General features: G+C 55.7%; 1 protein-coding gene across 1 annotated transcript in view; it reads right to left on the bottom strand.

The window, feature by feature from the left end:
* Itpr3 (inositol 1,4,5-trisphosphate receptor type 3) overlaps nucleotides 1-26459 on the bottom strand; it is a 71779-nt gene that overhangs the window by 33443 nt on the left and 11877 nt on the right. The window contains exons 2-13 of the mRNA XM_028888362.2: nucleotides 20449-20519; nucleotides 10075-10196; nucleotides 8160-8246; nucleotides 6418-6576; nucleotides 6161-6259; nucleotides 5481-5564; nucleotides 3194-3340; nucleotides 2913-3008; nucleotides 2618-2668; nucleotides 2354-2496; nucleotides 969-1068; nucleotides 733-893 (exon numbers count right to left, since the gene is read on the bottom strand). Of these exons, the coding sequence (XP_028744195.1) occupies nucleotides 733-893; nucleotides 969-1068; nucleotides 2354-2496; nucleotides 2618-2668; nucleotides 2913-3008; nucleotides 3194-3340; nucleotides 5481-5564; nucleotides 6161-6259; nucleotides 6418-6576; nucleotides 8160-8246; nucleotides 10075-10196; nucleotides 20449-20519 (1320 nt within the window). The remainder of the gene's footprint in view (nucleotides 1-732; nucleotides 894-968; nucleotides 1069-2353; nucleotides 2497-2617; nucleotides 2669-2912; nucleotides 3009-3193; nucleotides 3341-5480; nucleotides 5565-6160; nucleotides 6260-6417; nucleotides 6577-8159; nucleotides 8247-10074; nucleotides 10197-20448; nucleotides 20520-26459) is intronic.

Genomic DNA, 26459 nt, shown 5'->3' with positions numbered 1-26459 from the left:
TGGATGCTGTAAGTATAATTCTTACTTGATAACTGTTCTTATTGTATATAGTTTTACTATGTTAAAGTTAAAACCCTTTCTTTTTACTTAGAGAAAAAGAGGGAAATGTGGAATATTACTTTAACTGTGTAAAGATGTGTTACATTTGTTTAATGATGTAAAGATGTGTGCTTTGCCTGTCTAAAGTGCTTGACTGGTCTAATATAAAGCCGAATGGCCAATAGCTAGGCAGGAGAGGGACAGGCAGGGCTGGTGGACAGAGAGAATAAGTAGGAGGAGGAATCTTAGGCTCAAGAGAAGAGAATGAGGGAGAAAGAGCAGAAGATGCCCAAGGCCAGCCAGGAAGGCACAGAGGAAGAAGGAAAGTAGGCCATACAGAATGACAGAAAGGTAAAAAGTTGAGGTAAAATGTAGATGAAGAGATACAGGTTAAATTAAGTTATAAGAGCTAGTGAGACAAGCATAAGGCCAAGCAGTCATGATTAATAATAAGTTTCTGTGATGCCGGGCAGTGGTGGCGCACACCTTTAGTCCCATCACTCAGGAGGCAGAGCCAGGCGAATCTCTATGAGTTCAAGGCCAGCCTGGTCTACAGAGCGAGATCCAGGACAGGCACCAAAACAACACAGAGAAGCCCTGTCTAGAACAACCCCCCCCCAAAAAAAAGTTTCCATGTCATGATTTGGGGGCTGGCGGTCCGAGAAAGCCTGCTGACCCCCCTCCCCAGCACACCTGCGGTCATTCTGGCTGATGAAGCCATCATTGAGTTTCTCCACAGCACTGGCCAGCATGGAGCTGGCATCGTTGGCAAAGTCCAGGTCGCGGATCTCAGACACGGGCACGGACACAATGGCAAAGGCCTCCTTGTCCTCCTTGGTGGGGCACGTGCCCAGCTGTAGAGACAAGGGTCAGCAGGGTGCCCGGGACAAGCTCCGGCAGGACCCAGCCCCATGCACCAGGGCCCGCACCATGAGCCGGATGGGCCGCTCCTCCTCCACGTCGATGGGCGCGTTGGTGCTCTGGATCCATGTGTTGGTGCACAGGTGCCGCAGGCGCACATAGGAGTTCCTGGTGAGAGGCCGGAGCCAGTGAGGGAGGGTGCCACAGACCGCAGCCAGTCTCCGTTCACCAGTCCCCAACACGGTCCTCTTCCTCTGCTCTCCACGCCGCCACGGTGTGCATGGCACACCTCCACGATGTGGGTACTGAGGATGGGGGGCGCCTGTCTCTATTGCAGTACCCCCATGCACGCAGACCCCTAAACCAATGCTTGCTGGTGAACACGGGGCCAGGATTCACCTGGACAAACCAAGCCCCCAAGGGTGTCGGGTTAGGGACAAGGGGCTAACGGTGCCTCTGTTAGTTCCCCAGAAATCCTAGTGACAGGCCCTGGATATTCCCACTCCATAGACGACACACTGAGGCAGGGTGGTGGAAACAAGCTACCTGAGGTCTCACGGCCAGAAAACACTAAGGCCTGGATGGCTCGGAATGTTTTGAGGCATGCACCTGTGTGTGCACATGATGTTCCCATGTGTACACAGGTGTGTACAGACTTGAGTGTGTGGAGGTTGGCACAAGGCCACTTCCTCCATCATCCTCCATCTTTTCTATGGAGACAGGGACCTCCTGTTGAACCAGGAACTCATCATGCAGCAGCGTCTGGCTAGCTGCACTGACTACGGAGATTCCCAGTCTCTGTCTGGTGCTGGACATGCAGACTCCGGTCCTCACGCTTGGACGGAAAGTGCTTTATTTGCGGAGTCATCTCTACAACCCTGTGATATTTCATTTATTTCTTTATTCTTAAAGACAAGGTCTCCAGCAGCCGCAGTTGGCTTCAAGCTCTCTACGTGGTGGAGGATAACATTCTCCTCCTGCCTGGTCTCCTGCCTGCTGGAATTACAGGCATGAGCCGCCTCCCTTGGCTTACACAGTGCTAGATACTGAACCCAGGCCTGCGTGCCTGCCAGGCAAGCGCTCCACCAACCAAGCTGCAGCCACAGCCACAGGAATGTGACACTCTACATTCTCAGGGTTGGTGGGGACCTTACAGGCGTGGGAGCCTCACACACACACACACACACACACACACACACACACACACACACACACCGGCCAGCATCTGGGTTCTCCAGGTGCCTGGCTGCGAGCAAACGATCTCACACCTTGTGCTTGAGCACCTGGCTGGACTGGGCCAAGTGCTGAGAAGAGCTGTGTAGTAAGCCCAGGACAGACCCAAGAGCAGCAAAGGAGGCCGCGCCTGCGTGCAGGCCAGCTCAAACCGGTCTCAGAACTGCAGCTCCAAGAGGCCCCCAAAACCCAGGGCCTCGGGCAGCCGGGACACACCTACCGGGGCACGAAGGAGTCGGTTTTCTGCAGCGTGGTGGGGTCCAGCTCAAAAAGGGAGGCGATGTCGTTGCCATGTGGCACAGCTACCAGACGGTACTTGATCTTCTCGCCTGCGTTCCTGCGGCCTGTGCGGCCCTGGGCCCCCTGGGGTGAGGACCCCCAGGTCAGGCAAGATCCCATCCTTCCTCTCAGGCCCCACCCGAGGGGCCTTCTCCGTCCACCCCACCTATTTCTCATTTTCACACCCCCCCCGGCCCCCGCTCACCGATCCTGCTGCTTTCGGATCTGAGGCATCACCTTTGTAGCTGGGGTTTTCCTGAACGGAGGTACAAGGTGAGGGGGGATTACTACGCTATCAGCACCGCCCCCAAACACAGGGTCATACCCAGAAGGCACTCCAAGGCGCCTATCCCAGGCCCAAAGGCCGCGTGACTCCTAGGAGAGCTGTGCAGGGGAGGCCTTCACGGTCCCTTCTCCATAGGCCCGCGCATGAGCAAGCATGCACATGCAGCCTGTGTCCCCAGCACACTGATGCCATGCACACTCCGCTCCTCACTCACCTCGGCAGCCAGGTAGTTGCCTGTGGCCAGGTGCTTGAAACGGTACAGACCATTCCAGTGTCCTGCTCCGCCTCGGCAGGGGTCGTGGTGGACCACCTGGGGACATGTAAGGGTGAGGTGGAGAGGAGGGACCAGGACGGAAAAGGAAGTCCAGACCCTGGGAAGCCTGTGGGGATCAAAGTGCCCAGGTCCTCCCCTGGCCCCAGGATGGGACAGACCCTCCATCCTCTAGGGTACGGGGTGAGGGGGCGGGAGGGTGAAAGCTGAGTGTGGACTCTGACCTCCACCTCCCAGAGTGCATTGGAGCTGGTGGCTGAGGTGGCGGATTGGCGCAGCGTGGTTCTCAGGAACACCTGCAGCTTGCCCTTGTATTCGTCACAGGTGAGGAACTTCTCCTGCTCTGCATGGAAGAGCCGCACCACATCTCCCTGTGGGCGGGGTTGGGGGGGGTCACAGTCACGCCTCGAGGCTCAGGGACCCTGTGCAAGGCCCAGTCCCTCAGACGCAGCCCGCCGGACCCCATGAGCTGAGAGTGAGAAGCCACAGGGCAGCCGGGTGCTATGCACAGTCCTCTACCTCAGGTTTGCGTACTCCAACCCACCTGGCACCCCCTCCCTCCTGGTACCTCCAAACGCCTCTAATGCCATGTCCAGGAAGGCAGAAGGACTCCCCCTTCCTTCTCAGGCTCCCTGCCCAGGGCCACCCTCTCCTTATCCCCCCACCCACCATTTCTTTTGCTCTCTGGCAGCTGGAGGGTGGTAGCCGTGGCTTGTTCGCCTCCAGACCTTACACAAGAACTGAGTTTGAACCTCGCTTTCACACTGTGTGAGGGGCTGCGATACGGTCCTTACTGTCCTTGAGCCTCCGCTGTGTCTTCTGACTTCCGGCAGACACTTTATCACAAGGGTTGATGGGGTAACGCTACACTACCCAGGCAGAGAAGGGGGGCACCTTGCCAAGAGCCACGCAGCCAGGGGCAAGTGGGAGAGTCCCTGCCTCCGTCCCAGGGCCACCCCTGAATCCCTCCTGCATATTCCCTCCCCCTGCGGCAGCGGCCACTCAGCAGGTTCTCAGAGCAGGGCTGTCACCCCATGATCGTTGTCACCCCATGGCAATTATCTGTCTTCCTGCACTGAACCTGCCTCTGGACACTGCTCAGGGGACACCTGTCAGGTGGAGGCGGAAGTGAGCGATGCATCTGTACCCAGACTGCCTCAGTCCCTGCAGCAGAGCCCAGGGACAGCGTGGCCGGTGCAGAGGAAGGGACAGACAGGTGGGCTTTGATGAGAACGCCTTGCCTCCAGCTTGTCTGGAGCTAACCACAACACCACGACGGCCTCACCAGAAGCTAGTGTGGGATGGCAGAGCTGGGCCCAGGGCTTGTTTCATACACGCTGCCCAGAGCTGGGACTAGAACCGGAGGCTGTGGGGAGGGGCACATGGCTGGGCTCTGGCTGGCGCTCGGACAGTATGAGGGTTCAGTGGACAGAGGGAGAAAGCATTTGAGGAGCCCAGGTTGACAATCAGAGGGACAAGGGAGGCAGCGTGTCTAAGCACAGCCTGGAAGGGGAGCCGCGAAGGGCACCCTGGGACTTCTGAGCAAGGAGCAGGCTGGCCTCAAGGCACCTGCTAGAAGACCTAGCACCCCCACAGCACCCCAGAATACTCTCCTAAGTAGGGTGCCTCACACTCTTTGCTACCCTACCCCCAACCTGCCTCTCCATCAGAGACCTGGTTTTTAGGCTTCGCAAACATTCGCCCGGGTGGCTCGGTATTCACTGCAGGGCCAGCGGCTGCTCTGCCTCTCGGGCTCTGCCTCTCGGGCCAGCCCTTCCCTGGCCTGGAGCTGCCTCCTCCCCCAGTACACACACTGGCATGGGGACAGAGATGAGGCACCGACCCGCCCCCGACGGCAGGTGGGCAGGCACTGACTGCTGGTAGCAGGCAAGAGCAGCCTTTTCTTGCCCAAGAGAGCTCAGGGCACAATGTGGAGGCCACAGAGTAAAAGCCAGAGACAGGAAGGTGTGCTCCAAGGATGTGGCCACCCTAAGGTGGAGGACAGGGTGGGGAGGACTCTGATGTTCCTTTGCAAGGAAAGGAAATGAGGTGAGCCAAGAGAAGAAGAGATAGCTGGGAAGTGGGGGGCCAGCACCCACATTTATTTACCCCAGGGACTCTTGAGTGAGGGATAAGAGATTTAGATAGAAATACAGAGGAGACAGACAGAAACACAGGATAGCCTCGGGAGGGCCTGGGTCAAAACCCACCAGCCCCTTCTGTCTCTTCTAAAGGGCTTTTAAAGGAATGCCAAGCGGTGGAGCAAAAGATCTGCCCCAGCGCAGCCAAGTGCAGACCATCCCAGGCACCTGGGGACCACGCACATGGCACATGGTCACGCCATCCCCTAGTGCAGCCCTGCTGTGTAAAGCAAGCTCAGATCTCACTAGGAGACCTTCCTGGGCTCCCACAGTGGGACACATGGGGGACTTCCTGGAGGTAGAGGGAAGCTGAAGGGGTACAGAGCCAAGGCAGTCATTGGTCGGGAAGAGGAAGGGGCTCCAGACTCACCCCCTTCAGCACCTCCTCCAGGTGGTCCCGGAACTGCATGAATAAATTGATCTTCCAGCTGGTATTGCAGTTGACAGAGTTGACCTGTGGGGGGCAGGCAGGCTGGTGACGCAGCTGGCAGAGCCAGATGCCAAGACCATAGAGGGGGAGGGAAGGGAGGGGAGGGGAGGGGAGAGGGGGAGGGGGAGGGGAGGGGGAAGCCAGTCCAGCTCCTGTAGTGGCTCAGGGTGCTTCCCAAAGCCAAGATGCCGGACCCTAGCCAGGACTTGAGGCAGCTGGCCAGTGCAGTGAAGGAGGAGATCCCACACTGGGAGGCAGGCAGCGGGGCCCAGGGTTCCAGGCAGCAGCACCAGTGCCAGGCAGGGGCACACACAAGCCAGGGGTCTGCAGCGGCGCTCAGCCCCAGACGCGCCCCACCCCACTCACCTCCCTCAGCCCACTCACCTCCTCCCCCACCCACTCACCTCCTCCACCCCACTCACCTCCTCCCCCACCCACTCACCTCCTCCACCCCACTCACCTCCTCCACCCCACTCACCTCCTCCACCCCACTCACCTCCCCCACCCCACTCACCTCCCCCACCCCACTCACCTTCCCCACCCCATTCACCTCCTCCACCCACTCACCTCCTCCACCCACTCACCTCCTCCACCCCACTCACCTCCTCCACCCCACTCACCTCCTTGCAGCCAGCATTGTCACTGAGCTCATAATTGCTGGCGTGCAGCGGCTGCCCGGCGTTGACAGGATTCAGGATCACCTTGTCCCCCACGACCACCTTAGGGGACAGACAGCAGAGAGAGGTGAGAAGAACAAGAGTCCATTTTCCACCAGGGTCTCCTCCCCCGGCTCTGCCCCCCTCCTGGACCTCATGCACCCCCCCGGAGGGGGTCCACACCTCCACCCAGCCCCTCCCCGCCCTGGCCTCGCGCTCACGTTATCCCCGTTGCTCCGCAGCTTCCAGAAGGGCTGGATGAAGAGCCAGGAGCCCTCGTTGCCCGTGGCGTCCAGCGTCACCCGCATGGCATTCTTCTCCAGCAGGGCTGGCAGCCGCTTGTTCACGGTCAGGTACTTGTTGCTTTTCATGTGCAGAAGCTGAGGGGGTGGGGCAGGGTGGGGCAGGAGTGAGGCCACCAGACCTGGGAGGCCAGGCCCTCGGGGAGGAGGTCACACAGGATGTCGGACACACTGTCACAGGCCGATACACAGCGACACACACACACAGTCGCAAACACACAGACCTTGTCACAGGGAAGCAACTAGTCTCAAAACTGCTCGCCAGGCCAAGGGGCAGCTTAGCAGGAGATGACCTGCCAAGCGTGCACAGGTCCTGGCGCATCCCGCACCTCCATGAAGAAACAAGAATTAGGCACATTTCAACCATGTCATCTTTTCTCAGACATAGTCCGGGATGTCTGAGATTTTTGACCCTCCTGCCTGTACCTCCTGACGGCCGGTTGGCAGGTGAGACCCACCTGCCGAGTTCATGAGACTCCGGGGTCTAGCCCAGGGCTCTGTGCACGCCAAGCAAGCACTCTGCCCTAGCTAGTCTTACCCAGACTCTGACGACACTCCCCACAGGCAAACAATGCAGGTAAGGCCTCAGGTGGACTGAGGAGCTCGGCAAAGGAAAGTTAGCTTCATGGATGGCGCCTGCGAGCTGTTAGGTCCCAGAAGCCTCTGATTAGAGAACCGGCGTATCTCCGCGTGGCATCTACCACCCTGAGAAGGCAGGGGAACTGACGTGCAGATGGAATCTCCCATCTCCTTTCCGTCCTACTAAAACCCAAGCACGCCACACCCAGTGGGCAGTCTCCACTTCCCTGGAGACTTCAGAAGTTCTGGTTGAAGAATAATCCCGCTTCTGAAGGTGCCTGTCTGCCTTTATTTCCACGTCACCTGTCAGTCCCGATCTAACAAACACTATCCCCGGCCCTGCTTTAAGATTATTTTTATTTTACGTGTAGAAAGGATTTTCCTTTGTGCATGTATGTGCACTATGTGCATGCAGTACCCAAGAGGCCAGAGGAGACAGGCACTGGACCTCCTGGAACTGGGGTTACGGACAGCTGTAAGCTTGGTAAACTGTGGTTGCTGGAAATCTAACTTGGGTCCTCCGCAAGAGCAGCAAGTGCTCTTAACCACGAGCTGAATCCAGTCCCCGCTGGCAGGTTTACAAACGAACTAAATGAAGCAAGAGAGAAGCAGGGCAAAGCCACGCTTTGAGATCAGAGCCTCGCTCCACATGTGTGCACGGCCCCTGAGCTAAAAACTCTCCCCTGAGCCAGGCAGTGGTGGCGCACGCCTTTAATCCCAGCACTTGGGAGGCAGAGGCAGGCAGATCTCTGTGAGTTCGAGGCCAGCCTGATCTGCAAAGCGAGTTCCAGGAAAGGCTCCAAAGCTACACAGAGAAACCCTGTCTCGAAAAACAAAACAAAACAAAACAAAACAAACAAACAAAAAAACTCTCCCCTGGGCACAGTACAGAGGTGCAGTTGAAAAGGTGTTAGTAAGCCACCCACTAGCAATATGCACGCCACACACACACACACACACACACACACACACACACACACACACACACACGTACGTGCACACACACACATACAGCACACACACACACACACACACAGCACGCACGCACGCATGGCAGGGAGTGCTCTGCACCAAAGCCACACCTGGATCACACTGCCGTACTTGACCACGTCACCATGAACCTTCTTGTTCTCCGTGTCGTTTTGCTTCTGCTCCATCTGGGCCGCGTGCTGCAGACACACACCGGGGGAGGGGGGGTCAGAAACTGCTCCCGAGGAGGGTGCCTCCAGGCACACACACACTCACCCTTGGCCCCAGGCGCGGGTGCTGCATCCAGGAGGCCCTTCGGGGATGGGGAAATCCCTCCCACTAAAGCAATGGCCTGAGACTTCAAGTGCAGAGGCAGCCGGTGGCCGGACAGCTCACCATGGCTGAGAGGCCTGACCCCACCCTAGAGGGCACCTTCGGAGGACCCTGAACCCTCATGCCTTTGACACATCCAGCAACTTAAGTCTGAATACGCTCTTTACCCCGTTTTTTGGGATACCTCCACTCCAGACTAAGCTGGGCAAAGGCCACTTCCCACTCCAGAGACCCCTGCTCACGGCTCCAGGCCCTCCCCTGATGCCACACCAGCTCAGGTGGCCTCAAGGATGAGCTCCATTACCTCTTAGGGGAGGCTCTTTAAACTGTGCCATCAGCCCAGAACCTTCCTGAAGAAAGGCCTCCTCCATCAGACAAGCACACTCTGAGGACAGTGGCCCCTCTGCCCTTTCCTCCCACTCAGTGCTGTTACCAGGCCTAGGGTAAATCAAGCCAGGCTACAAAGGCTGCGGGGAGCCATGCACAACCCTCCATAAAGCTGTAGTGTGAGGCTCTGACTCGGGTGTGAGCCCTGTGTCTCATGCCCAGCTCAGGCCCGGTCTACACCGGCTGTAGGGAGGAAGCCTGGGACAGCCCCACCCTGAGACCAGGGCTCAGGCGGCCCCTCTGTCCCCCCTCTACAGCCAGGTCACAGCTATGAGGTGGATCCACCCAGCCCCTACTTCAGTGCCCCGCCCTCAGGGACCGGGGCTCAGAGGCAAACCACAAGCTGCTGACCAGAGTCCCAGCTTCCCACTGTCCGAGGCTAGACCTGAGCTCTGTTCAGAGGAAACTCAGTGTGCCAGCTGCGACTCCACTCACAGGAGCTTGTGGCCCAGCAGACCCAGCACCAGGACACCAGACATGAGTCCAAGAAACCCAAGGGGAGTCAGAGACCTAGGGGCTGCCTCGACTCAATCCAGACTCACAGACTCCTGTCTAAGCCCCAAGCTCCAGCTCTATAAAGCAAATGGGAGATTAAGACGAAACCCAAGGTTCTCAAATGGGTTCCCCGGTGCCACACCTCAGGAGCCACTACTAAGTCTGAGTACAGCAGCTTGGGTTGTTCCTAGCTAATCGCTGAGTCACGTGCCCTGGCACAGAGCTATGCCCATCTTGTAACTGGCAGCAAGGATTTATGCAGACGTTGGGTTCCTAGACAGGCATTCCACTCCCTGCCGGCCCAGATTCATGGTCTTTTAGGCCAGTCTTGTCCATGAGGATTTTCAAAACGCTCTTCTCATGCATGAAGCCCCCACTGGCCCTGAGGAGCAGAGGTCCTGCCGTGCGCCCCAGTGCCGTGCGCCCCAGTGCGATACACATCCGTGCCGTGCGCCCCAGTGCCGTGTGCCCCAGTGCTGTGGGCCCCAGTGTGGTGCGCCCCAGTGCTGTGTGCCCCAGTGTGGTGCGCCCCAGTGCCGTGTGCCCCAGTGCGGTGGACCCCAGTGCTGTGCGCCCCAGTGCCGTGTGCCCCAGTGCCGTGTGCCCCAGTGCGGTGGACCCCAGTGCTGTGCGCCCCAGTGCCGTGTGCCCCAGTGTGGTGCGCCCCAGTGCGGTGGACCCCAGTGCCGTGCGCCCCAGTGCCGTGTGCCCCAGTGTGGTGCGCCCCAGTGCTGTGTGCCCCAGTGCGGTGCGCCCCAGTGCCGTGCGCATCCGTGCCGTGCGCATCCGTGCAGTGCGCATCCGTGCACACACCTGCAGCTTCTGCAGCAGTACCACGTCGGCGATCTTCTCCTTGTCCTGCTTAGTCTGCTTGGCTTTCCAGTACTGCTTCTGTGCCGAGTAGCGGTTCATGGGGCACACTTTGAAGAGGCAATCTGCGGTGGGTGGGATTGGAAGAGATGGATGAGGGCTCAGTCAGAGCTGAGAGCTCAGGGCTCCCGGGCAGAACCCGAGTCTCCCAGCCTCTCCCAGCCTCCTGCCCACGGGGTGGGACAGGAAACAGCTAGAAGAACAGCATGGACACTAGAGACCCAGGGGCTGAAGAGATGGTTCAGAGCCTAGGAGCCCTTGCTGAGTACTCATGCAGCGTGGAGTTCAGATCCCAGCACCCACAGAACAAATGGGGCATCTGCACAGGCACCTGCAACCCCAGCCATGGTGGAGGTGGAAACAAGGGTTCCTGGGACCTTCCAGTCCAGCTGAGACACAAGTCTGAAGAACAAGGAGAGCCTCTGCCTCAAAGGAGTGGGTACAGAAGTAATAAGGAAGATACCTGGTGCCACCTTCTGGCCTCCATTCATGTGCAAAGACACGCACATGTGCACACATACACACCCACACAAGCAAGTAAAACTAAATCTTAAGAAGAAATTTGCCAGGTGTAGTGGTGCACAACTTTAATCCCAGCACTCGGGAAACAGAGGCAGGTGGATCTCTGTGAGTTCGAGACCAGCTGGTCTACAAAGAGAGTTCCAGGACAACCAGGGTTACACAGAGAAACTCTGTCTTGAAAAAACAAAAAAGGAGGAGGAGGAGAGGAAGGAGGAGGAAAGGAAGGAAGGAAAGGAAGGAAGGTAGGGAGGCAGGCAGAAAAAAAGAAAGAGAGAGAGAGAGAAATTGGAGCCTCCAGGAGTCTGCTGAGTCAATAGTGAGGTCTCAGAAAACTGGGCTGTGAGGTCTCCCTTGGGGGAAGACAGGTACCTTTTTTTCTCTAGGGAAGTTACCAGATGCTCCTGGCCTCTAGGCCTCACTCCATGACATCTGTGCCGGCGTTTGCCAGTGTGGACAGTTATTCTTAGCAGACTGCCCTGCCTCCCCGGCTCACCCCCATCTCACAGCTGATCCAGACATCTAACAGTGCAACCCCCACTGTGCCAGGGACAGCTTATACTCCCCAGTCCCCTTTGGGATGAGGCTAGACCATTGCCCCCTGTCTGGACTGTTTTCCCAACACCACATTGCTGTGGAACGGCTTCTCCCCACTGCCGTATATGACAAATAAGAGTACCCCTCCCCCGGGAACCCTTATACAACAAGTTAAATGCTTCTCAGCCTCTTGATTCTGGTCAGGACAAAAATCAAGGTCCAGAAACAGAAATCACTACTGAGTTTCTCATTTTGGCCAAGAAACAAGACACCTGTCACTTTTGTAAGCCCGAACTCCAAAAATGGCATCCTAAATTTCTAGTTCGCCAAAGGCGGCCTCAGCTGGAAAAGCCTGAAGCCTGATGGAAGGGGAGAATGGTTTCCGGGGGCGGGTGGGCTGTGCACACCAGCAGGTGTGGGAGAGCAGCCCTGTGCACTGTGAACACCCCGACACGACAAGAGTCACAGCCTCGAGGAAAGCTGGCTTCAGTCGCCCCAAAGAACCCTTTACAGCTGCAGCTGAGCATCAGACTACAAACTCTGGGGGCAGGTCCAACAGAAGACATATGCCGGGAAAGCGCGCGCGTGCGGGGGGGTGGGGGTGGGGGGGGTGGGGGGGCAGGGGACAGGAAGTCACGAGGACAGGATCCTCCTCCTATAGACCCATCTGCTCTCCCTAAGGCCATGTCCCTCTCCAGGTCACCGCGGGCTATCAGGCCCTGAGAATCTAAAGTAGATCTGATCTCCCATCAGCCCGTGGGGTGCAGAGGTCCCTGAACTGTTGAGGGGAGAGGCCAGGGTTGTGGAGGAGGAAAAGGGAGGGGCACGCTGTAATTCTAAACAGAGAGGCCACCAGGGCTCCGCACCAAGCCCACCTTGCACCCCCAGCATGAGGGGTGGCCCTTCTACAAAGGTGCACCCCGTGTGTATGAGGGCTCTGCTCAGCCCTCGGGATGCAGCTGGGGTCCTCCTGCTTCTCCAGGCCACGCTAAGGCCCCATCTCATCCCCAGGTCCCCTGCGGTCAGGGTTGGTGGCAAAGACCTCTTCCCAATGACCTGTTCCCCAGGCTCTCACTCTCTATTCAACTTATTTTACAAAGATGTCATTGATTTTAAATTGGGGGGTTTACACATGTGAGTGCAGGTTCCTGAGGCTGCCAGAGGAGGGCGTCAGGTCCCCTAGAGCAGGAGTCACAGGCAGTTTTGACCTGCCTGACATGGGCGTCGGGCACTGAACTCCGGTCCTCTGCAAGAGCGATGTGCCATCCCCGGTCCCCTTACCCAACTCTGAAGGATGCCTGGCCCCCATGAAAGGAACAGTACACGTCACTAAGAGTTGAACCTGTGTGGACAAGATCCGTCTTTACACCCAAAAGAGGGGGAGGAAGTGAGGCACCTTCCTGCCCTGGTCCTGAATCTTCCCTGGAAACCCCCAGAATTTGTCAGATGCATTCGCTTGCCCTGCACAGACCCTCCCTGGTGCCCACACTCTACTCCTATGAGGTTTGATGGAGCAAACAGTAGCTCTCCCGCTGTGCAGTGTGCTTGGCCCAAAGGCAGCGGTGTCAGAACCTGGAGGGGTCCAGGAGCTTCTCACAGCAAGGGAGCCAGGAGCCCACAGCATCACAGGCCACGAGGAAAGGCTGAGGGTACAGGGGGTGTCCAGGGGACACAGGGCAGGATCTGCCACAGAAGGCCAGTCACCGACTACAGGAAGCCCAGGCAGGCTGGGGATGTGACTCAGCCGGAAGAGGGTTTTCATAGCATTCACAAAGCCCTGGGTTCCATCAATCCCAGCACTTAGGAGGAAGAGGACCTGGCTTATATGGACTCTACAGCCATCTGTCCACATTCACCCCTCACAGTCATCCCCTGAGCACTGGAGGTCACCACCATCATCCGCAGGGTGAGGGAGCCTCAGGCTATGAACACTCCCAGGCCACTGCAGGTCCCAGGGGTCCCAGGTAAATACACTCTCCTGTGATGTCTCTCAGGATGGAACCCAGAGCCCTACACTCTACCTCTGAGCCACATCCTCAGCCCCTGGGATAAGTGTGTGTGTGTGTGTGTGTGTGTGTGTGTGTGTGTGTGTGTGTGTGTGTGTTTTGATGTTGGGTTTTGTTTGTTTTTTGCTTTTTCTGTAGTTTTGGTGCCTGTCCTGGATCTCACTCTGTACACCAGGCTGGCCTTGAACTCACAGAGATCCACCTGGCTCTGCCTCCCGAGTGCTGGGATTAAAGGCGTGCGCCACCACCGCCCAGCGGGATAAGCATTTTTTAAACATTTCTTTTTATTTTTGTACATGTGTGTGCCCCATGTGAGGGGCCTGTGGAGGCCAGAACTGGAGCACTGGATACCCTGATGATGGATTACAGGCAGTGGGTACTGGAACCCGAACCTGGGTCCTCCACAAAAGCAGCAAACATCCTCAACCACTGAGCCATCTCTCTAGCCTTGGAATGAGTACTTTTAAAGATGGGTAGCTGGGGGCTCAAGAGGTAGCTCAAAGGCTAAGAACACGTGTTGCTCTTGTGGAGGAACTGGTTTTGATTCCCAGCACCCACATCGTAGCTCACAACCATTTGTAACTTCAGTTACGGGGATCTGACACCCTCTTCTGACTTTCTTGGGCACCAGGCACACTCACAGTCCACAGATATACATGCAGGGAAACACTCAAACATATAAAATAAAGCAGGTAAAGCTTTTAAAAAAAACACAAAAAACCTTTACACAGAGGAGTAGCTGGAAGGGTCTTGGGTTTATAGGATGAAAATGGAGAATTGACAACTACCTGTGGGTGCTTGGGAGAGCTGTGGGGGGAGCAGGCCCCCCAACACGGACCGTGGGCATGCAGTAGCGGGAAAGCATAACCTTGGAAGGTGCGGACAGCTGCCGAGAGTTGAAAAGGTGGCGTGCTTAGGCTGCCGGGCTGGAGGGTGTGGAGCAGAGCGTGAGGACCAAGCGGCAATATGGATGGAGGCGTGGTGTCCTCCACGTTCTGTTACTGGATGGCCCCACTACGGGGATGAAAGGCCTCTACACTGTCTTAAGGACAAGAATGAAAAGATAGGAAGCAGCCCATGGGGCCCTCAGAGGGTACCTGGAAACAAGTCACACTGGAAAGGCACAGCAAAGCCACACAGCAGCACGAAGGACCTCAGGTGGCACTCAGTCACTGCCTGGCCTCCTCCTTGCAGTATACTCAATAAACCATACTGAGGGAGGGAGGCAGGGAGGCAGGGAGGCAGGGAGGGGAGGAAATGCTGAAGCTCTGCATCATGGTGCATGGTTGTGATACCAGCAGTTGACAGGCTGAGGCAGGAGGACCACTGCCAAGTTGGAGGTCAGCCAGGGCTACACAATGAGTTCAAGACCAGCCAGGGATACAGAATTAGGCCCTGTCTCAAAACAAACAAAACCCCAAACAGACAGACAGGGAGAAGGAGAGTGAGACAGAGACAGAGAGAGAGAGAGAGAGAGAGAGAGAGAGAGAGACAGACAGACCGATATCCTGACCCTCACCACGCACACAACATGGATGGACCTTGAGGACGTTATGCCAAGTGACACAGACCAGGCACAAAAGGACACACTATCTCCACTGACAGGAAGTTTCTAAATGGCCAGATTCATGGACACTAAAAGCAGAATGGGGGTGGGGGAGAGACGGGACAGCTACCTAACAAAGCAATGGCTGCACTATGACATTTGGAACGTCACAGAACTAAATGCTTGAGAAATGGTTAAGACAGAGTCGGGGAGGGTGGTGGCTCAGGCCTGTGACTCGGGAAGGGGTGACAGAGGATCAGGAGTTCAAGAACAGACTCAGCCATCTCTCTGAAAGAAAAGTGTGTGTGTGTGTGTGTGTGTGTGTGTGTGTGTGTGTGTGTGTGTGCGCGCGCACTCGTGCGTGCATGCGTGTACACAGCATAGATTGTCTTTTAAATATCTTTTTTGGGGGGACAGCAGTTGAGACAAGGTTTCTCTGTGTAACAGCTGTGGCTGTCCTGGAACTCTCTCTGTAGACCAGGCTGGCCTCGAACTCACAGATATCCACCTGCCTCTGCCTCCCGAGTGCTGGGATTAATGGCATGTACTACCACCACCCAGCTGAAGATTTACATTTTAAAAATTGTGTGTATAGATATGTGCATATGAGTGCAGGTTCCCTCAGAGCCTAGAAGAGGGTGCAGGTCCCTAGAGCTGGAATTATAAGCCATGTGAGTTGCCCAACATGGCTGCCGGAAAGCGAAATCCAGTCCTTCATAAGGGCAGCCAGTGCTCTTCACTGCTGTCTCTCCAGCTCCAGCAAGGGAGATTTTTTTATTAAGTATATTTTACCACAATTAAAAGTAAGTGATTTTTTTAAATAATTAAAACTATGGAATTTTATAAACCCTGTATTCACATCATTTTCCAAGAAATTGAAAAAAAAATAAATTTTTAAATGAAAAAGAGAAAAGAGGGGCTGGAGAGATGGCTCGGCAGTTAAGAGCAATGGCTGCTCTTGCAGAGGACCTGGGACCAATTCTCACCACCTACAAGGCAGCTCACAACCATCTGCAACTCCAATTCCGGATGATTCAACGTCCTCTTCTGGCCTCCACGGGGACTGCACACAGGTAGCACATAGACATGCATGCAGGCAAAACACCCCTAGGCAGAAATAAATCTATCGGTGGCACATGCCTTAAATCCCTGCAATTGACAGGCAGAGGCCCAAGGATCTCAATGAGTTCAAGGCTAGCCTGATCTACATAAAAAGTTCCAGACCAGCCAGGAGTACATAGTGAGACTCTATCTCAAAAAATAAATAAGCTAAAAAAAATTATTATTATTATTATTATTATAAATATTTGAGAGAGAGGAGAGACTGAACTTCTAGGAATTGAACCCAGGGTGTTACAAATGCCACGCAAGCAGCTATCCCACTGTGGGCTTCTGGGAGGCGACTCAGTGAGTGCCCCACACAAGCATGAGGACCTGATTTCAATCCTCAGCACCCACAGCCAGGCACAGCAGCAGATGCCTGTAATGCCAGCCTCAGGGATGGCAAGACAGGATGAGTCCTGGGGTGTGCTGGCCAGCCTGACTAGCCACACTGATTACCTCCAGACTCAGTGAGAGAGCAATTAAGGAAAACACCCAGGACCGGCCTCCAGCCTCCTCACACGTATGCACACCCAGACAGCGCGCTAGAGATCTAAAAAGTAAACTAAAGCCCAATAAGGTTTATGCTTGCAGCCACCGCGAGCATGCCAGGAGCCTCCTGACATGGCCTGCTGGAGATGGAGCCATGTAGAGAGACATCCACAGACAACGGAAAGCTGACTGTCCTGGAATGGACAGAATACAGTATCACACCGCCACTCACAAGAGTGCACCCTCTACTGGTGGGGTGAAGGAACCACATGGCTACAGCCCTGGTACCTAGGCACCCCAGACATGTGGGGTCTCTGTCCACCTGTGATCTCAGTGCTAGGGAGGCAGAAGCTGGAAGACCATAAAGGCTGGGCCAGCATGAGAGAGACCTTGTCTCAACAAAAGAGTCCAACAGAACTGATTCAAATCTCCTCTTCCATGCCCAAGTCCACAGGGATCGAGGGCGGTCACCTCAGCGAAGGCTGCAGAATCGTTGCTCAGGATAGAGGCGTGTTCTTCCCACCCCGCTAACCCCCTTATGGGAACTTATCAGAGAAACCTTCACACGTGAGCCAAGGAGCCAAAAGTGTATGGGAACTGAGCTCAGCGCTCACTAACAGGCTAGCCAGTCAGCGGATTTGCTGTGGAATGCTATACAGTAATTAGACTGCGGCCTCCAGCCACAGTCTAAAGGAGTAGATCTCAGAGGACAGCAGGCCAGGACAACGATCTGCACAGAGGGCACCGTTAGCACAGGCCAAAGCCGCCCTGTGTGCTCCTGCTCTGTCCCGAGGTCCGAATGGCAAGCGCTTTAAACCAGTCCCCTGAATGACAGAACCAACTTCACGTGTGTGTGAAAATTTCTGGGGTCTTCCTTGATCCTTCTCCGTTTTCTTTTGGTTTTTTTGTTTTGTTTTGTTTTGATTGGTTTTTGTTTGTTTGCTTCTTTTGTTTTGAGACAGGGTCTCAGGATGCAGCTCTGGCTGGTCTGGAACTTGCTATTTAGACCAGGAAATCAGAGATCCGCCTGCCTCTGCCTTCAGAGTGCCAGGATTAAAGGTGTGTGGAACCCACGGTCCACTCGCCTTAACTTCCTGAGTACTGAATTACAGACACGGGTCACTTCACCTGGCTTTGAAGTATCTTTTCGTTCATTTTGTGATACTGGGGACTGAACACGGCCCCCGCATACCAGGCAAGGGCTCTACCACTGAGCTACCTCACCCGCTCCAAAAGGGCTTGGGGGTGCCCTGCAGGAGCAGGGCTGAAAGCTGGGGGAGAGGTCCCATCTATGTAAGCAGAGGAATGCCACCACGCCCCTCCTCCCACCAGGTTGAGCAACGAGGTGACCTCCACACACTAGTCCAGGTGTCTGTGCCTGGAGGTGTGCACTCGGGGCTTCCTGAGGTCCCCCTGAAACAAAGCTGCAATCCTCCCACCCTGGCGTCCCCTGGCCTCACCGGAGGAGCACCAAGGGAAGCCCAGTCCTCAGCATCAACACCTACGGCAAGAACAGCCATCATCGGAGGCTGGGCTGGTGTGAGGTACCGCTGGCATCAGCAGCCTGGGCCTCCCAGGGCCTTGCCAGGTCTGGAAAGAATTCCCCGAACAAGCCGAGGCTTGGGGTGATGCAAACAGTGGATGGATGGAGCTGAAACCACACACGAGGGAAGCCAAAGCAGACTGAGGGGCCGGCCGGGGGCGTCACTGGCCCAGAAGAAGGTACATGGAGTAGGGACTGAAGGGCACTGGACAGTGATCTGTGTGCAAGAAGAGTCCTCAGCTGGGCTCACCCCAAGATGGGAGGGCAGAATGCCTGGGGATCCCAGAACAAAGTCTGGTGGTGACCTGACAACTTCCAGATGCCTACCACGGCCCCACCCTGCAGTGGGAGGGCCAAGGCGCTGCAGGGAAGCCAAGGAACCAACAAAGGCCGGCCTCAGGTGGGAGGCATTGCCTGAGCCTCAGTCTGAAGAGGTTGGAGTCCTGAGTCTTGTCCCAAGTTCTAAATGTTCCAACTGGCACCTGCCAGCCGGAAGCTGCAGAGAACAGATCCTGTTCAAGACGATGAGTCGGGCCTCAGCAGGACCATGGGGAGCCTGGAAGGGGCTCCTGCACCCCAAAGCCCCCAGAAGGTGATGGGAGGAATCTGGGTCCCTCTGTCATACTTCACTGTACAGGCTGAGCCACTGCGGCCAAGAGGACCTCCAGGGGTCCCTGTACCCAAGCCTCGGGAAACCACGAAGAAGGAGACGGAGGCGTGGGAAGAATGCAAGAAGTCAAAAGGGTATTTGTTCTACTAAGTGGCTTTTTTGTTGTCAAAAATTGGCCCCAAGCTATTCACTGGAAGCCAAGGGCATATCTTCCCCTACCACAGCCACCTCCCTGTCACCTGCCTGCCACACACCCGTGTCCACACAATCCCTCCCTGCTCTGGCAGCAGCCGGGGGCCCCAAGAAACCTTCACCCTTCTCTGCCCCTCCTGCCTTCCTCTCCCTTCCCTTCTCCTTCCCCCCACCAGGAGAGCCAGGAGGCAGAGACTCCCAATAAAACCAGAAACACAAAAGCCAGACTAAAGCCTCCCCAGTGTTCTGGCACAAAAGACAGGCAGACTGGAGTTCAAACCCCACCAGGACAGAAAGAGTCCACACGTGCACTGTGACGCGCAGGCGCCCACACACGCAGAGGTGAAACCTTCAGCACTTGGGATGTGGCGGCATTTGGCTCAGATGTAACCGTCGTGGGTACACAGGAAGTTTGAACTCACCCAGCTAAAACCCTGAGAGAGACGAGGGTTTGAGAGACAAAGAAAATAAGCAAACGACACAGGACGCAGAGCACGCCGGACTCACGCGAGGCAGAAAACTAACCAGGTCGGAAGTGGAGCCAGTGGTCAGGGAAGGTCAGACCGGAGCCGGGAGCAGGGACGGACACTGCAGAGGGCAGATTGTGGGGTGACAGCGGGGACAGTGGGGACAGGAGGTGCGGAGGTGAGGGGTGGCCAGTCACTGTGGGGAGCAGAGGGGGCTGTGGCCAGGGGAAGACGGAGAGCAGCCCCATGCAGAAACAGGGTGAGGGACCACAGAGCCAGATGTGGGTGGAGGAAGGCTGATGGTGGTGTGGAGGGCTCAGGACCAGAGGTCATTCCCACACGGCGGCTGAGGCCCGCCTCCACCTATGACATCCCCTGAGACAAGCCAGAAGTCCATGACAGAAACATGGATGGAGACGTGCTGATGCAGGGCCCTCTCCAGGCCAGGACCCCCCACCACTTCCCACCAAGACAGGCAAGACCCCCAGCAGCAAGCAGCAGAAGGATGCCATCAGGCTGTCCTCTTAGCCCCACCCCTGCCCAGCATTTAGACTGACGACATCACCCACCAGCCTCTCCCAGAGGACCAACCGCACTGCAGACCTGGTGGCATCATGCTGGCATGTTCCTGCCTGCTCCCACCACGCCCAGGCTCCGGCTGTCTAGTGCATGTCAGCCTCAGCCCTCACAGGCAATCCCCTGCTTGGCCCAAGATCAGCCAAGTTGTCCTTCATCCAGCCCTGCTACTTCCAGGGCTACGGAGCCCACCACCACGGAGGACAGAACCTCCTCAGGGGAAAGCCCTTGACTAGGTCACGGGACACAGCCATGCCTGGGCTCTGGGGTTCCATCCAGCAGGAGCCACACACGCATAGCCTGAGGCAAGTAGATATGAAGAGTTAAAAGCTCCAGTCCCTTCACTTCACACATGGGGAGACTGAGGCACAGGGAAGTGTTCTCCCTTGGGCCTCCTGAGGCCTGAGCAATTGTCTTTCCCAGTTTTATTCCCTTTAAAAAAAAAACAAAACAAAAACAAAAAAAACAGTCACACAGACAAAGAAAGCCCTGTGAGTGGCTGGGAATTCGGGGAGAATGGGCCCCTGGCCAGAAGGGGGTGTGCCAGGGAGGGGGGTGTGGTCTTGGAAGGAAAAGCAGAAATGTGCCATGCCAAGATGATACAGTGAGGCCAAGGTTAACACAGGCTGAAGAGGGTGGTCTCGGGCAGACTGGGGAGACAGACCCAGACCCAGGTCCGGGACCCTGCGGCCCAGGAGGGATGCTCACGGCTGGTGTGGAGGTCTTACCTCGGAACTTCTTGGGGGGGTTGTCCAGGTCCCCAGCTGCAGGCTCCACCACACAGCGGTCATCCACCAGCCTAGGGGACAGAGCAGCTTGGTTAGAGGGAGGGAAGAGACACATCTCCTGTGGAGCAGGGAACTCTGGGAGCACGAGGGGCCGTGCCTGGAGTTTCTTCCATCACTGGAACCTACCATGGGCATCCTCTTCACGGCACTGCCATTAGAAGGCAAGGCCTCTGAAATGGGAGCCACGCTTTGGCTGGCGTCTGGGCTCTCACACAGTAAGTCCTGAGCCCCTGCTGCCTGGGCAGGGAAGACAGGGAGAGGAAAGAGGCCCAAGAATCAAAGGCAGTGGGAGATGGGAACCGAGGAGGGACAGTTCAGCACGGGAGAGGGTGAAGGCAAGTCAGAGTCAGAGAAAGCGAGGACAAGACGCAAATGTGATGAGAGACGACAGACGGACAGACAGACGGACAGACAGACAGACAGAAAAAAAAAACCTCATGCTTCCCAGACTCAGCCAGGACCTAAGCTAGGGTCTAAAATTCTCTTACAGCTATGGCTGAGGACTTAATCCTGCATCTCTGGGAGCATCCATCCATGCGCGCTTCCTCACCTACCCATCCATCCATGTACTCATTTACCCATGCATCAATCGGGTGGTGGTGGTGCATGCCTTTATCCCAGCACTTGAGAGGCAGAGCCAGGTGGATCTCTGTGAGTTCGAGGCCAGCCTGGTCTATAGAGCAAGACCCAGGACAGGCACCAAAACTACATGGAGAAACCCTGTCTCGAAAAACTAAAAGAAGAAGAAGGAGAAGAAGGAGGAGGAGAAGGAGGAGGAGGAGGAGGAGGAGGAGACCCATGCATCAATCAATCCATCATCTATTCATGCACCTGCCCAACCATCCATGCATCCAACCATGCCTCCATCTATCCATTCATGTACCCACCCCACTCTTCATTTACCCATGTTCCTATTCATCTATCCATCTCTTCATTCATGCACCCACCCAATCATCTGTGGTGGTATTGTGTTCCCAAAAATATTGTGCACCCTAATAAACTTATCTGGGGTCAGAGAACAGGAAAGCCACTAGACACAGAGGCTAGAAAATGGTGGCACACACACCTTTAATCCTAGCACTCCAGAGGCAGAAATCCCTCTGGATCTCTGTGAGTTCGAGGCCACATTGGAAACAGCCAGGCATGGTGACTCACGCCTTTAATCCCAGGGAGTGATGGCAGAAAGCAGAAAGGTATATAAGGCATGAGGACCAGAAACTAGAAGCTTTTGGTTAAGCTTCAGGCTTTGGAGCAGCAGTTCAGCTGAGAGTCATTGGGATGAGGACACAGAAGCTTCCAGTCTGAGGAAACAGGACCAGCTGAGGAACTGTCGAGGTGAGGAAGCTGTGGCTTGTTTTGCTTCTCTGATCTTCCAGCATTCACCCCAATAACTGGCCTCAGGTTTGATTTTATTAATAAGACCTTTTAAGATTCATGCTACAATCATCTCTCCATTTACCCATGCAACTACTTATCTACCCATCCATGCACCCATCTGTCTACCCACCTGTACATTAATCTACCCACCTACCCATCCCTCCATCCATCTAGGCTTCAAGTTCTCCATCCCAGTCTCCAGGAAAGAGATGATCATGGACCACTGTCAAAACCATCTCTATCTCAGCAATTATTCCTGAATTTCCACCGACTTCCCAGCAAAGAACTGGTCACTGGTACCATTTCACCCAGGAGAAAACTGCACCTAAACGTTAAATGACTCGCCTGAAGTCACAAAACCAGTGTCAAAGCCCACTTCCACGTCTGCACTCCTTGGGTTGGCTAACACGGTCTTAGGATGTTCTCTCAGGGACCCCAGTTTCCTTGCAAAGTCTCCATGTGATCCCAGCATCCCTAGGCACTCCCGTCTCTCCAGAGGTGGTCACTGCACCCGGTGACACCTTCAAAACACCATTCTGCCACAAGGCACAAACCATACGCCTAACAGACCTGATATCCTAGTTGGCTTTTTCTGTCGCTGGGATAAACACCATGGCCCAAAGCAAGCTGGAGGGGGAAGGGTTTATTCGACTTACACACCCCTATTACAATCCATCACTAAAGGAATTCCATGCAGGAATCATGGAGGAATGCTGCTCACTGGCTTTTTTTCAGAGCTCATTCAGCTTTCTTTTTATACAATCCGGGACTACCTGTCCAGGGGTGACACCGTCCACAGTGGACTGGACCTTCCAAGGTCAATCATTAGTCAAGAAAATGCCAGAAAGACTTGCCTACGGTCGGTCAGTCTGAGGAGGAGACTTCTCAATTATGATGCTGTCTTCCCACATAACCTGTGTCAAAATCGGCCCGCCTGGACTCTCCACCTTCGATCTTCCCAGCCCCGCCCTGTCTCTCCCATCCCCACAGTCCCAGCTACCTCGCTACCTCAGCACACGCACCTCTACCACGAGTCTCGGCAGCTGGTGCCCCATTTTGCTCCATGCAGAATCTGCACATCGCTCTCCTGTGTCCTCAGTGGTGTGAAAAACCAATACAGGGGTTTCATTCCAGCTTCTGGTGAGAGCCCCCGCACCCTAACACCTTCGTGAGTGGGGCAAACGGACAATCGTCTTTATTGCCACATTGAATTTCTGCCCCAGTCTCTACCAAAGCTCCACAGCCACAGAAATGGCAGGAAGGTCCATCCTATCCGCCCCTTTCACCTGCATTTATGTTAACGAGGTGACTTTTGGAAAGCCCCTCAGGATGAGAGTGGGAAACTGTTAGAGATAGAAACTGCAGCCCCGGCCGGCTTCCTGGTCTGTCCCTGGTGGAGGACACTGATGGTTAATCCGTGACATCATCAATCAATCATACAGCGAAGGGCCAACCCACAAGGACTGAGTTCAGGGAGTGTCCGTCGGTGGTGGCCGGAGGCTAGTGTGGCCCAGAAGGGTACAGAAGCAGTTCTTCATCCCACCCCACACCTCGCCTTACACGTCTCGCCCCCTGGCTGGTTTGAATTACGCCCTCGTTGGTTTTCTGACACAGGGTCCGTCCGCATAGCCCTGGCTGTAGACGTGCAGAGCCAGGTTCCTCTCCTTCCGCCACATGGGTTCCAAGGCTCAAACTCAGGTCCTCGGGCTTGGTAGCAGGGATGGACCAGGACCTTCTCGGCTGTCTCGCTAAGCCTGAAGCTGTGTTTTGTTCATATTTCTGTGTGTGCGTATGTGTCCGTGTGCAGTACACGCGCAGGTCAGAGGCCGACTTTTACCTCCATCCACCGTGTGGGCTTACTTCCTGAGTTAGCTCACGAGACCCTTAAATCATGACGTTATCAATTAAAAGACCGTCCCCCTTATGGCATGACTCAACGTGTGCGTGTGAGGCAGGGCGTCTCAGCGGCAGAGTCAACAGCTCTGCTGACTTCTATGAGCCGCTGTAGCGGGTCCACCAAACACGAAGGCACCTTACGGGGTCCCCTGATTCACAGCTGTCAGTCAGAAAAGTCAGAGGCCCAGGCTGGTGACTGGCATCTAGAGGAGCCAGGGCCCTCAGCCCCTGTCATCTGGCACTAACTCCGTGCAGATGGTGTGGGAGCTCCACTGAATCGTCGGCCTCCCGCCGGTGGCCTGGGGAGCTGGAAGGCTGCCTGGTGTTTGCATACACTGTTTAATTTCCTAAAACTACTTTGCTATTATTTCCATTTTGCAAGCAGGGCAGCCAGAGCACGGAAAGGTTAACATCACAGAGCTGGACTTTGAAGCCAGGCTGCCCAGTACTAGCAGGTGCTTTGAAGGACCTCGACGGTGCCAGGCAGGAAAGGGGGCCGCAGCCTGCTCAACCTCCCAGCCTCCAGGGCCCGCTCCCTCCCCTTCCAGTCACAGTCATGCTGGCCACACTCACAGCCCCAGAAGGGCCACTAACATGCTCCCTGGTCATTCCTACACTCCTGCCCCAAGGACACTCTCTTTTCAACCCAGCTGCTCTCCTCAGAAGTAAAGGCACTGGGGGGAACGTCAGTCAGCACAGCTGGGCTCCTGTCCTTCCACCAAGTGGTCCTCACACTGGCCCCATCTCAGTCCATGACCCCCCACCATGGCTCTTTGGCCAAAACTTCAGACTAATCCTCAGCCCCTCTCTCCAATAGCTGCAGCCACACAGCGAGGTCAAGGCTAGCCCACGTTGTATGAAGGGACCCTGTCTCAAAGGGGGGTGGGGGTGGAGAAGACTGGGGTATAGCTCAGCTGGTAGTGTGCTTGCCCAGCATGCCTGGGTTCAACCCCAGCATTGACTAAAACGGCATGGTCATGTATGTCTGTAATGCCAGCATGCAGGTGGATGCGGGAGGATCAGAACCGAGGCCATCCTCCACTACACAGTGAATTCCAGATCAGCCTGGACTGCGGGAGACCCTGTCCCAGACAACAGAAGCAGAGCCCAGCCTTTGCTCATCACTTCTGGCACCATCCCAGGCCAGGCCCTTTCACTCGTGACTGAACTTTAGCAACTGCTCCCCTGCACCCCTCTCCCCTCTCCCCCACCATTCTGTTCCCTACAGAAAACATAGGAAAGTCAAGGTTTGGGGTACACCTCCTTAGGCTACAAGAGGTCCTGGGCCCCATCCTCAGCACCACAAGCTGAACAAGAAAGTTAAGTCCGATCAGGTCAGCACTCTGCTCACATCCTCCAGAACCACCAACCCCATGAATAAGTACAGAGGTGGCAGGATGGCTCAGCGAGGGGAAGGTGACGGCCACCAAGCCTGACAGCTAGAGTCAGATCCACAGGACAGACATGGTAGAAGGAGAACCAGCTTCCTCAAGTTGTGCCCTGACCTCCGCAGGACCGCACGTTTCCGACTTCCTCCAGGCTCACTCTGGTTCAGCCCCATAGCCTCCCGCAGGCTCCTCACGCTCCTGGGGATCTTGGCCCTGCCTTTTCTTCTCCTAGTAAACTTTGCTTCTAAACACCCTCACTTCTTGCAAATCCCAGCTCAGAGGACCCGTCCCCACCAAGACCCTCCTCCCCTCCCCTCCCCTTTTAAGACTGTGCACTATAGTCAGGTTTGGCGGCACACACTTCATAATTCCACTTCTTGGGAAGTAGAGGCAGGAGGATCAGGAGTTCAAAGTCACCCCTGGCTACGTAACAAGTTCAAGGCCAGCCTGGGCTATGTGATCTAATATGGAGTTGCATGATATGGAGCTACCCCATAAATAAAAAGTGTGATCAGTGCGCTGCGCACGGCATGCTGCCCTCGCCGTCCTTTGTCCCGGTTCCCACCTGGCTCTCCCTGCCATCGGTGGTATGCAGATCCCATGAGGACAGGGGTGTGGACTTTGCTTCTGCACCCCCAGTGCCCAGACCTGCAGAGCAGGCTGCATAAACGCATACTGAGCAGGTGAAACAATTCGTTCTACCAGCAGTGGAGAGAACATGAGCCAGAAAGGATAGGGTCCCTGCCTTGGGGAGCTAAAGCCTCATTGGGAAGACAAGTCGCACACTGAGAATAAGGACAGAAGGACATGCATTGGTGCCAACTGGCGGTACCACGGCGGTGGGTTCCATCTGGACTTAGGATGGGGAAGGTCAGAGTGCAACCTCCCAGACCAGGTGTGTGAGGACCTGGGAGCGCTGAGGCCTTGAATCATGCATAGAATTTCCTGTAAGACATCCTGAATCAGACCAGCTGGCAGGCCCTCCACAAAGCCAGAGGGAGGGGATACAGACATTGTGGCGGGGATGGGGAGACACTGACCAGGAACCACATAGCCCCTGCCAAGGGTTCTAGAGCCTTCAGGAAATGTGGAAGTCACAATCAGGAGAGACCATGGGGGCAATCCCACTATCTACTCTCGGCCAGGACACAAGGCCTTGTGGGAAGGGAGAGCGGGAAAGGTCCCAGTCCCCTTCCTCAGTAAAACCCACCTGGACCAGGACCCTTCCCGCCATCCCTGAGACCTGACCTGTCTGGGTCTCTCCTGCAGGCCATGCAACTGAGCATATAC

The sequence above is a fragment of the Peromyscus leucopus genome, chromosome 16_21, assembly GCF_004664715.2.
Source record: "Peromyscus leucopus breed LL Stock chromosome 16_21, UCI_PerLeu_2.1, whole genome shotgun sequence".
In the NCBI taxonomy this organism is placed as follows: domain Eukaryota; kingdom Metazoa; phylum Chordata; class Mammalia; order Rodentia; family Cricetidae; genus Peromyscus; species Peromyscus leucopus.
This window is presented reverse-complemented; position numbering and strand designations above follow the sequence as displayed.